Source organism: Leuresthes tenuis, unplaced genomic scaffold (genome assembly GCF_036924035.1).
Source record: "Leuresthes tenuis unplaced genomic scaffold, fLeuTen1.0.hap1 SCAF_24, whole genome shotgun sequence".
Lineage (NCBI taxonomy): Eukaryota > Metazoa > Chordata > Actinopteri > Atheriniformes > Atherinopsidae > Leuresthes > Leuresthes tenuis.
This window is the reverse complement of record NW_027325378.1, coordinates 15,999,636-16,011,860: the sequence shown is the minus strand read 5'-3', so window position 1 is coordinate 16,011,860 and position 12,225 is coordinate 15,999,636. Positions and strand designations below refer to the sequence as shown.

Below are 12,225 nucleotides of genomic sequence, written 5' to 3'. Positions count from 1 at the left end.
GCATACTCCTAGAACACTTTTAGCTGGTCTCTTTTACATAACTGCTGACATGTTGTGAATAGCCAAGCAACAAAGCAAACCTGGAGGCAGTAATATTTGTGCACTGAGAATGCCAAGGTCGAAAATGACATGATTTTGTGTCCTTACTTATCTGTTCTCAGGTACTTCAAATGCAGCACATTTTCTCCATTTCTGCTTTCCTTCTGCTTGTGACTTGTAAAAGAGAACAATCACGACTGTGTCCCAAGTTGAGCAGTGTTGACTTCTCAAATGAGACACTTTGATCACCACAGAAAAGTGTGTGGTCCTGGTCAATAAAAGCACAACAAACATTGCTACAGGTGACCAAACCACAGTTTGCATAGTGCATAGTTCTGTTAATGACACAATTGTAAATTGGATGTATCACAGAAGCGGAAAGTCAGAACTCTAAGACCTCTTTTCTTACTTTGTTGCTTTTATATTAACAACAAACATTGGATCAAGAGAGATTTAGGGTTTTCTGTGTAAGCTGTACTTTTGGTAATGACTTTAATACAAAGCTTAGCATTGACAAACTACATTCAAGGTAATCACTGGGAAATCTGACCTCTTGTGACATTTTCTTGGTTGGAGATCAGAAATTCATAGCCAGACGTATGAATACCAATAATGTCACAACTGAGGTTCTTTAGCAATGGTAAAAAAGCTATCTTGACTGTCATAGATTGCACCTGTCCACTGCAGCCTCATGTGACCACCAATCGTCAAGTTAAAAAAACTCGAGCTTACATGATTAAGAACGATAAAGGTGGCATTGCCCACATATTCTACCTGGTTGTTTTGATGTGCTTAAGGTCAGTTTGTAAAATTATTCACAGAGGATCACTGCTCCTCTTTTAGGTGTACAGTGCTGTGTTTGTATGTGCATTTCTCGTTTTGCATGCACCTTTTTCATGTCTCAGCTCTGCTAACTGAATTATGCATCATTCAGAGTTTAATATAGAAGTTATGTGAAGGTAAATTAGAGCTATCAATCATACAAGACATTCATATTTGCTAGACTTTGTGAATAATTCTTGAACAGCACAGCAGCCCTTGGATGTCAGGAGTGATTGGCTGGGGAAATTGGGTGTGGAAATTCTAATTACCATTTCTTCATTTTCCAAGCTTTCCTTCGTTCTGATGACATTAGCATTATTAACCATATGTTAGGAATGATTATTATTTAAGCTCTTGAGGATGATGAAAAGGTGCACACAGCTGATCAGTTACAACTTATTAAAACTTCCCAAAGTCTAGCATTTCTATCAGGTTTAAACGACGTGTTCCTCATTCTGAATTTTGAAAAAGCAGAAGATACGAGTTACCATTTCCCATGGCACCACTGTCTGATATAGCTATCAAGTTGTATGAACAATTCTAATTAGATCATCAAGGTGGCAAAAGGCAGTTTTAAAATGCATACATAATTCATAACAGCAGACAGGACATAGACCCAGTCAAAAATGTCATTAACAGTTGTTTGCCTGTGAATGTGCATATAAACTCAAATGTGTGTTTTTCTTTGAATCCTCAAATACTTAAGGAGTCCAGAGACCCCCCTTAAGAAAATATTATTTTCAAAGAGTCGCTTTAGGTCATCAGAAATGTGGCCTAAAATGCACAAATAGCAATGCTGAAGTGAGCCATTTCACAAGAATTTGCCTTAGAAATGTGTCACATTTACTCCTTTTAGGGTAGCAGACTGATTGCATTTTTTATTATACATTTTTTCTAGATTGTACCTTAATAAAGCCATTACCATTAAGGGATGGGCACAAGAGCCAGTTTTAAATTGGAAAGTGTTTTATTGTGGTTCACTTATTGATGTCTGAGTCATAAATTCAAACTGCTGCATTCAGCTGCTTTGCACATTCAGAATAGGCTGTATAGTGCTTATATGACAGTTAAGGCTACTACTTAAAGCACACTGAAATCAATGTTCAAGATGTGAACTAACCAGCTATGAGGATGTAGTACATTGTATAGCGGGAGGGGCGGGAAATATCCTGAAGACTTTGTCACATAATAACTGGCTGAAAAATGACAGATTTCATACATCTGGTAGAGCAAAACTGTTAGACAGTCACTCCACAGGAGGCATGTCAGTTGAGCTGGTTATGCCCTCAAACATACTCCTCTTTAAGCCTTGTTATCAGCATTATAGAATGGTTTTCACACATTAAACCAGGGAAAATTGAGTCAATAAGAAAACTCGTTGAAATGGAAGGGAATTGTTATGGACCGCTTTGGTGATGTCACGATGACCACGCCCACTGGTTGTTAGCAGAAGTCACTATCGCACTTTGATGGAATAATTTAAAAGCACAGCGGCTCAATAAATGATCTCATTTGACTCTAGACACCAACAGCTGGACATGGTCATCACTCCACAGGTAGTTTAAAATTTGTGAGCTCTGAAAAAGGAATGCAAATGGTGTTTGGCTGCTGTGTGTCAATGTGGCGCACTTAATAGTAAATTGCTTTAGCTAACCGGTTGCATGTCAGAAATACTTCTGTGGTTTTGTGTTTCTAAGAAAAAACAGTGCTGTTATCACTGTTGATTAATGGCAGAGTTTCTAAGCGGCTATTTCTCAGCGGCATAACGAATATGCTCTTGTCATTGGAGTTTTTATGCTGGTAAAGGTTTATTGGTTTCCTGCTTTAATTAACTTGTGAATTGCTGCTGTAATTAGCAGTAAGTGCTTTCAGGTGGAGGTGACTGTTTAGATGGTAAAGAACCCCAACATAGTTTCTTGGCCCAATAGACTTTTGTTCTTTTTGGTTAGGATACTGGCTTCCTTATCAGGCAATACTTGAGACATAACTGAGGGATGGAAGAAGAGACTGAACTGAAGGTAAAAAACAAGAACAGAAAAAGATACATTTAGTTTTTAATTGATATTTATTTCTGCTATGTAGCTGTAGATTGTCAAAACAGGTCACTGTATTTTCCGAACAGCGATGAGTGTTTATTTCCCAAATCATTAACCTGTTTTGTCAACCACACTAATTGCATTTTAGAGGAAGAAAGTTTAAAGAGAAAAGAGCTTGAGAAATTGAATTAATGGAGACTAAAAAGGTCAGAGGGTTCAGCAGTGCAGCCAAAACCAAACAAGTCATGAAAATAATGAATCGGACAGCTGACGGGTCTTAGGTGAAAGGGGAAGGACACTATGCAGAACCTAAGGGGAAGGTTTGTGCATGTAATGAATGTATAAATCTGTGTGTGTGGAGGTTTGTGCACATGTTCATGTAAGGTGTGTTCTTCTGGAAGGGAGCAGCTGTGAGCATGTGTCAGAGGTGACCATCCTACAAAATCTCCTGACTCAGGGTGTGAGTGACCTCTGTGTCCCATTGTACTTCATGCATACTTTATCATATGAAGCGGGTTTTTCCTCTATTATATCAAACGTCCAAATGCAATGCAAAAGATCAGCCTTTCTCAAAACTTGATACTGTGTTTGTGATCTCCCTCTTTTGATATTTGATTAAAAAAACTAAACATGTATATGCTATGACGTCTTGAAAAATGGTTGCAGAAGTTTACATGCTCCTTCACATGCAGTTATATATACATCAGGAATTCTGTTATATGCTCTATACTAAGTATTACTGCTACAAGTGCCATGTAGATCAGAGCTTATCCATGGTAAGAATTTATGTTGCAGTTGCATGCCTCAAAAATAAAGTATATTGCAGTTTGCAAATATACTTTGAGTTATATATGGGGATTTCCTCTTGATTGTTTCCACTTTGTTCTTCCAGCAATTAAAGATCGGGTTTTCCACCGTGTGGGCAGAGATGGCAGGCATGTTTTATCAATTACTGAGCCAAATGAATTGTTAGACCATCATTCCCCCTCAGTTCAATGGGAAGCTGCAAACAACTTGAATCAGCTAGAATGCGCTGCAATTAAATATGTCCCAAGAGCTACCAAATCTCTATGTAAGCTGAGGTTCCTGTTTCATCATACCCTGCAGGATGTAACACAGCTATTCAACAGCAGCTCAACTCTGCCTGCTGTAAATAGCCTTGGAAGAATATTGGGGTGGAATATTGGGACATTTGATGGCAAATATTCTGGCACTGGAATGATCTCTTATTAGCCTGTAAAACAGTGAGCCAACTTTGCAATTGACTGAATACAGCACCTGCTGGACGCTAATGACAAAGATGGTCGGCCTGCTCTACACATGATCACTAACTTCCTCAGCCAATAAATGTGTTTTGTGACATGCCGTGTCTCCAAAATAGTATTTCAGGCTTTTACTTTTTTCTCCCTTCAGTGGTTCAGGTTAATTTGTCTTCAAAGATAACTCCTCTCAGAGCCATACAGACCTGTTTCTGCTTGCTTAACGAAATGAAATTTGCCTGAATATTGTTTGAATTATCATTGGAATAAGGAGGATTTCCATATGAACTAATGCCCTAAGGCACTCTCAGTCTGTCAGTAAATGCAAAAAGAATGAATTGATTCTACTTCCACATTTATTCAGACTTGAACTGTGTAGATTTGTAAATTTGACTAAAATTACAATTTATCACACATCCAAAGTGAAAATACATTATTACTTGTCAAAACAATTTTAACTAATAATGGCTGTAGATTTTTATTTGTTTAGTGCCAGAGCTCAGGTGTTATAAAGGCTGGTGCTCTGCCATGGCTCACTGGCACAGCTAAATGGAATGAAGGCATACTTATTATTTTTACACCTGTGATTTTCCTGCCATTATAGGAGGACTATTAGCTTATATCAAAATATAATTGTTGTCAGATTTTACTGGAAATGTTGTGAAACAAAAACCAAACTGCAGCAGAATAGAAAACCAAAATGCCACGTATTAAATTACTGATAGAGTACATGTTCACGTCAGCTTATTCTGTTTTGGCACCACAGGGCGGAGGTAAGTTTCCAGAGGTGTTTACTCTAGAGGACAAAGTACAGAAATTCTCAAAATGGTCAATTGAATTTATCCTCTACCCACTGACTTGCACATTTGGCAGTCTCATTCAAAAGAAATGCAGCAGTCAGCCAGCATGTCTAATATGGTCTTTTTTAGGGTTTCTGGTTAGTTAGGAGCCAAACTCTGGTGACTCATCTTTACTCAGGAGGGGAGATGCCAGACACAGAAGTGGTGTTTGTCAGTAAGAGTGAAAATTACCATCTGCAGGCCATCTCACTAGCATCTTTTATTTACCCACACCACCCTGTCTAGCCTGCTGTCTGCCAGCGAGCTCGCTGTTAGACTTAACTGGATGTTTAATTTGCAGACTTCACTAGATGCTCTATGACTTACAATCTATGAGATGTGACTTGCTCGCTCAATGTTAAGGGCTCACTCTCACTGTCTGGATGACTTTTACATCTTGTACATACCTTTTTGCATTTGTTTATTTATCTTGTGTATATTCCTTCACCACAGTGCTAAAGACATAGGCTCTAAAAAAATAAAAAAACGTGTTAAAAGTAAAAAAGTTTTTTAAATCTTTCACATAGTCTTCATCAGAGAGATATACGTGCACAAGCAGAATGTAAACCAAGCTATATGCATAGATTTAGAGCATCAAATTTAAAATTAAGGATTGAGACTAATGGCAAACTATAAAGTGGGAGACTCGACGATCAAATGCCACACTCAGGCAGTTCATTATTTAGTCTACCACTGAAGTCAGGCTTCTGCATCGACAAAATCTTGTCCCTGTAGGCTGTTTACTCTAAAACTTGCAAGTCAATTTTTTTCGTTTCCCTGACCCTTTTATCTTCCTTTGTCTTTCCACCTCATTGTGCTGAGACAGGAAAGAGGTACATATGTTTAAATAGTGATTAAAACCAATCTGAGATAATTAGAAATTGGGTTGTTTTTATGAGCAGACTTGTATGACTTGTCTTCAGGTATTGCTGAATCTGTCTAATCTGATGAAAATAGTTTTCAGTTTTTAAATGTGACTAATGGCTGGCAGACTTCTACGTGTCCACTGACCTGCAGTATGGTGTATTTTTGTCTGAATACCTTTTTTCCTGTTATCTTTATTTTTAATCTTGGACCAGGCCTAATGCAGTCAATTAAGGCACAAGAAAACATCAGTTCATGGGACATTAATTTCACAGAATGACTAATTTAATTGATTAAACATTGGTAGAAAGAAGCAGATATTCGTTGAGACTTCTTGTATAACAGCAACGTTTGTGGTTTTTTATTCCTCTGAACTGGGAACATAAAAGGAATGATTATCTGGGCTTGGAGTAGAAATTGTGACTCCAGTAGCATCACATTGACCTTCAATATTTCTTCCTGAGGTAAACCTTATTGTGGCATAAGTGTAAAATGATGCATCTATCATTCACAGTGTGTCCAGAACTTCTCATACAGTTCTTTAAAAGGAAAAGATAGACGAGTTCATGCAGTACTGATGTTATTTTATTAGAGCTGGCAAGTTGGTGTTTGACAAAGACCAACTTATCATTTTTTTTTTTTTTGTTACTTCAAGTCAGTAACCATGACAGAGAGAGCCATCTCTTTGAAATGAACTGTCAATTAGAGAAATGTATCTCTTGACTATATTTTGAAAAAAGTAATTAAAATTGTGATTTGTGGAGCATTACATTTTAACGAGTCTATGAGGACTTCACAAGCCTCGTTGTTTGTGCGTTTAAAATTCTAATGTAGCTTATTTGTGTTTGCAAAAACTCTATTTTCTTGGTGCTTATTCACATGCCACAACTACTCACTGTGACCATAGTACTGTAGCCTCAAGGCTGTGGAGCACAATAACTGAATTATTGACATGTTTAAAGGATTGGTTTCACATATTAATCACTAGCATTTGCAACTCACTCTCTTTTCAGTCGAACTCAACTTTGTTTAAGATCCTGGAATTTTGCTGTAATGTAAAGAATGACGTAGTTTCGGTCTGACTTTGGGGAAAAAAAGTAACACAACACAACTTTATTGAAACTTTATTGCAGTTGGAATGAATATAAAATATTATGAATTGATGTAAACTGCTCATCGGATCAGGTACTTTTCTGGGACTGTGCAATCATTAAGCTGCATATGACTTGCATTCAACCTGAAGTGATTCCAAATTCTAACTGAGTAATTCTTTGCAAAGAGGCAATCACTGAGGTAGTCACAAGTTCTACATCTCTGCTGCAGTACACATTCTTTGTTTCTTCAAATCAAAGTGGAATTGATTGGATAATCAGTGACAGCTCACTCCCTAACTGAGTTTAACAGTTGTGTGTGTGTGTGTGTGTTGTTAATATTAGCAATGCCGGTGCCAGATCAGCCAGCAGAGCAGGAGAAAGGGGCCATGGTTCCTCCTGTGATGCCATCCTCCAATGGAGACAGACCTGAGACGGAGACGACATCCTCCATCCTTGCCTCTGTGAAAGAACAGGTAAAGTACACTCTATGTACTGTTTGGGTATGTGGTAAAAAAGAGCAAAACGTGTTCCATGTTCAACTTGGAGAAGCAACAAATTTTGCTTGTGATTTTAACTGCACTTGCTCTTCTACTCTTGCCTCAAAGCCAATGATCAGCTTTCTGTGCAGCAGGCCAGGAGCTTGTCACTGTTATTCAGAGAAAAAGGCAGTCTGATGCTTTAAAGTGATAAAGGGAAACCTGAGATTGATTGGTGCCAAGGGAATACAAGTGTAATTGAAGAACATCCTGTAGATTATGGGGCAAGAACTGTATTCATTGTAGACATGATTGAAAAAGGTATTTCAATAAAAGCATTTTAGAATGTCAAAAGGGAGTGCTAAAAGGTTACTTTAGTTATGGAAGAGGTGAAGCCATGTTGTTGCCCAGTTTCTGGATTATGGGAATAATAGGAGAGGTTAATGAATTGGATATAATAAGAAGCAAATGTGCAGATGTAGGTCACATGGAGTTAATTTGGTCTGAGGGAGAATCGAGATGGGTGGAAAACGGTAGTGGTCATCTCTCTCTTCTACGATGCATCGGGATGCAGATGTGGATGAATCAACATTGATGCAATGACAGAACGCAATGGAATTGGTAGTCCTTTGTGGCAGAGGAAAAACTTGGCAAAGTGATTTGAAAAAAGCACATTAATAAGGTTTAAAGGTGCAAGGCACCTTTGGAGACTTTGGTTTTACTTATTTAACTGAAAATGCATCCTGATGAAGACACACGTGTAAAACCATTATTTTCTCCCTGACTTTGAGGTTTGTCACTCAAACACTGGCAGTGGCACTATGCATCAAATCAGTAATCGTATTGTAACAGAAACATATTGAAAAAAAAAATAGATTTACACCTCTGCAGGAGAATGATGTCTTATTTACTCTGACTAAATAGAATGTATTATGCAGACTTCACACCAGCTGCATGGCGTGAGCATTGTATGAACATTGCTGAACTACTGTGTTGTGGCTGTGTGTATGGGATAGTGGCTTTACACTTTGTTTGCCATAGAGTTTGTGTATATATGTTGTGTAAGCTTGTACAACTGAATCAATAGACCCATCAATTTGTATATTTGACAGTTTACTGAGGAGTTTAAAGAGTTCCTAAGATATCACAACTAAATATCACAAAATAGTCTATTTACCCTAACCAAGTCAAGGGCAAGTGCTCAATGCAGTTAATTTTTTTCCTATTTACAGTGCCTTTTTTTTTCTTCCCCCAAACAGAGAAGCCACCCAGTGGTTATACATTACTGAAGTCACTGAAGCATGTTATATTTATCCTTGCAAAAAAAACAGATTTGAATGTACATCTCGTCCCTCCCCTTGGGAGAGCAAATGTAGTACAAGTTACCGAAATAGGAATACATCAAAGAAATGCAGCCATTGTTAAAGTCTTGTTTTCCTCTGCTTTTTGACATCTCTAGAAATTAATTCTCATGAGGGATTTTTTTTTAATTGAATTGACAAGAAAAGAAAATATCATCAATTGATAACTATTTATTGGCAGAGCAAACATGCATCATATTCATCTCACTCTCATTGGAACACAAAGTAAACCAAAGCTTGATTGTTGAAAACAGCTTAGAGCACGACGAGAATAGATTTCTTATTGAATAAAAAATGTAAAATATAAATGACAATAAAAGCTTTTATTTGCACAGACAATAAACACTTCACAGGCAACAAAAATCCAAAAGTGTTGTCTATTATCAGCACTGCTTGATGTCTAGACTGGTGCTTGTGATATTGTTTGTGCTGATCAGATCAATTTCTCATTTGAATGGTTTACTCACAAATGTATGAATGGACCTCGACATTAAGCGTCTGTAATGCAAAATATAATGACATTTCTAAAGGGGTTAAGACTAAGTGCTCCCTTCTGTTGCTCACTCCTCCTACGCATGTGTTTTAAGAAATATGATTGGTTCTTCTGACTGACCTTTGTACATACATCCATTTCACTGTGATCTCATGTATGATGAAACCGGGAAGTAAAAAGTTATATTTTAGAGGTCAAAGATAAAAAAATTTGACACGTGCAGCAAAAAATAGTATTTTGTCCATTATTTAATGTAACTTAGGGACAGAGTGGAGTTTGTGATTATATTTCCTATTTTGTACATATCCCCCCTTGACATTGTAAAGACTGGATAGCCCTTGTGCACATTTGTTAAAGATTTGTGTGAAATGTTTAACTTTTAGTTGAATCTGTGTTTAGAGCATTGCCCCGTGTCTTGACTGAAAATTGATTTGCTAAATATGACCATTTCTTTTAAAGTTTTCACTTTGGATGGTAAGTGCAAGCAGCTGGACATAACCTATGATATGCACAGTGAAGTCAATTGTCTGTGACAGTTGGACATGGTGCACATTTGGTACCAGCTTTAGTTGTGGAATTGCTCACCTTGATGTTGGATATGAATTTGTATTAACCTTTAGCTGTCATTTGGACTGCCACTCCAATGCTGCTTTTTTCACACTTTGTCTCTGTGTTGTACTGGTCTGGTTGTAATGGAATTGTTTATCGATATGGTAATGTGTATGGATAATATCCTTGCTTCCACCTCGTCCTTTTTCACAGCAACATCATATTTCATAGGTAAAATAATACCACGCAGTGCACATTAATACATTAGTACCTTATTTTGTTTTATTGTCTTTATGTAAAGACATTCTAAATATATTATCTACCCAGTCCAAGAGTTATTGCCTCTTTGAACATTATGTGTATATCTTTGCATTTTCAAGGGTATAACTGATGCATGATGTAAATAATAGTTGCTCAAATGTTAACTCTAATTATAGAGTACATATTCTATGCATTCTCTGTCCAGGTATGTATGTATGCCTGCTTGCTCCAGTAACCCAGCAATCCAGCTCCCACGGCGGCACATAATCATGCCTCACACACCTCTCAATGTGGTGTCCTCTGAGGATTCACATGTGTTGGCAACACATGCATGACTTAGAATTCATTTAGTAGAAACCATCTGTCTGCCTGTGTGTGTCTGTGTGTGTATTTGTGTTGCTGACAGTTGAGGGAAAAATAAAGTATTCTATATCCATGTTGGTGAGCAAACCACTGTTGGCCCTGGAGCTGTTAAATGATCTCAGTAATGAGACAGCATAAGAAAGAGGGATGTAATTCTGACAATAGATAAGAGTGATATCTTGAACCATAATGCTGTTATTGTCAGTTCATCCTGCTGTTTTTGATAATCCATGTCAATCTGTGAAACACAAGAGATTTGGGATTTTTGGCACAGGTGGTAAAATTATGTTGCTACTCTTGAATATTACATGGACTCTGCCACTTCTTCTCTGTGAACTTCTGCTTGACAGAAAAAGAACTGAATTGAAAACAAAACAAGGTATTACCACAAGAGGTAGAGCCATTTCATAGTATGTCGTGGGCTGTGACAATGGCGGCTTAAGGGAAGCTGAAAGTGCTTATAGCTTCAGGGGACCGATGTGAGTGGGACAAACCAGAAATCAGAAATGACTTGATGCGATTGGAGAAAACCCACGTCTGTCGCAACAAAATGTTGTCCCTACATTTTCCTTTTAAAATAAAATGTTGCTTTTCGTGCAATGTTATTTTGTTGCACTTGGTAAAATGCTTTGTTTTACGAGGTGTTGCCTTTTCTCTTTTGCTATGATTTACACCTCAGTGCCACATTTGCAGCATCTGCATCTAGCGCTATACTTTGCACACAATTCAACAAAGGGGCTTGCTTCCTGTTGTCAAGTTTAAGATCAAGTTAAGATGAACATCTGGTAAAGACTGACTTTTTTTGAATGTGGATGGAAGATTTCCAGCTTGCAGCTTGTTTAGCAGCAGTGAACATTAGCCAACTTCTACTAAGGGCTTTTGATTTATACTGTCCAGCTGAAGCCACATGAATAATTTTCATAAAAATGTCAAAAAAAAAAGTTTCCTTCCTTTCCTTAGGTTGGAGATCATTTGCACTGGTAGTTAATTAGGGGTTGGTGAAAACCTTATCGATTCTCCCTCACAGATTTTGTCAGGCAGAACCTTTGCTGTGTCACTCTCTAAAAATCTCCCCTTTTTTTGAAAGAATGTGAAGGACGACGGGTTTCTTTAAATGGTGTGTTCGGGAAGCATTTTAGGTTAAAGAATTTACCTTTGTTTTGGGAGCAAAGTGTGTGCAAAATATTGGTGCAGTAAATAAAAGGTCATACATGTAAAAAAAAAGAATATTTGTAGAGTTGTATGCTGCGATGATATAGTTGATGTATAGTTGTTACAGTGTGTATTGATGTATAGTTGTCACAAAATCCCTTGGCACTCATGGATTTGCTACTTGGCACACCAGTGTGGTGCAGCAGGTCTTGGAACCACATCTCTACTCTACATATGTTAGTTTTGTCTTTGTTTTTGTGTGTGTGTGTGCGAAAAGACTTAGAGATTAGTTAGCCAGCAACATGTGGCCACGCGCCAGATTGATGCCTTCCATCCTGCTTTCATTCTGGTCACAGAGCCCAAAGCATATGAAGTAGATGAAGACGTTAACATTATTCCTGTGGACATGTTTTATTGTATTTTGAAAAAATTCATTATCCACATGCACTGATGTGTCCTTTTATTATTGTCATGTTTCTCAGAATTAATCTCCATAGCAGAGTATAAACACGTCAGGAAACAGTTTCTCCACATTCACTGATGAATTTCAATTGGTTATCATCTCTCTTTCAAATTCAACAACTCCCATAGTGCTACAAGTGGAGCCTTTTGAGTTT

The 12,225-nt window shown here is 37.6% G+C and overlaps 1 protein-coding gene across 1 annotated transcript in view; it reads left to right on the top strand.

Annotated features, from left to right (window-relative positions):
- Positions 1–12,225, top strand: part of ctnnd2a (catenin (cadherin-associated protein), delta 2a) — a 222,402-nt gene that overhangs the window by 22,111 nt on the left and 188,066 nt on the right. The window contains exon 2 of the mRNA XM_072378041.1: positions 7,296–7,426. Coding sequence (XP_072234142.1) covers positions 7,298–7,426 — 129 coding nt within the window. The 5' untranslated portion in view covers positions 7,296–7,297. The remainder of the gene's footprint in view (positions 1–7,295; positions 7,427–12,225) is intronic.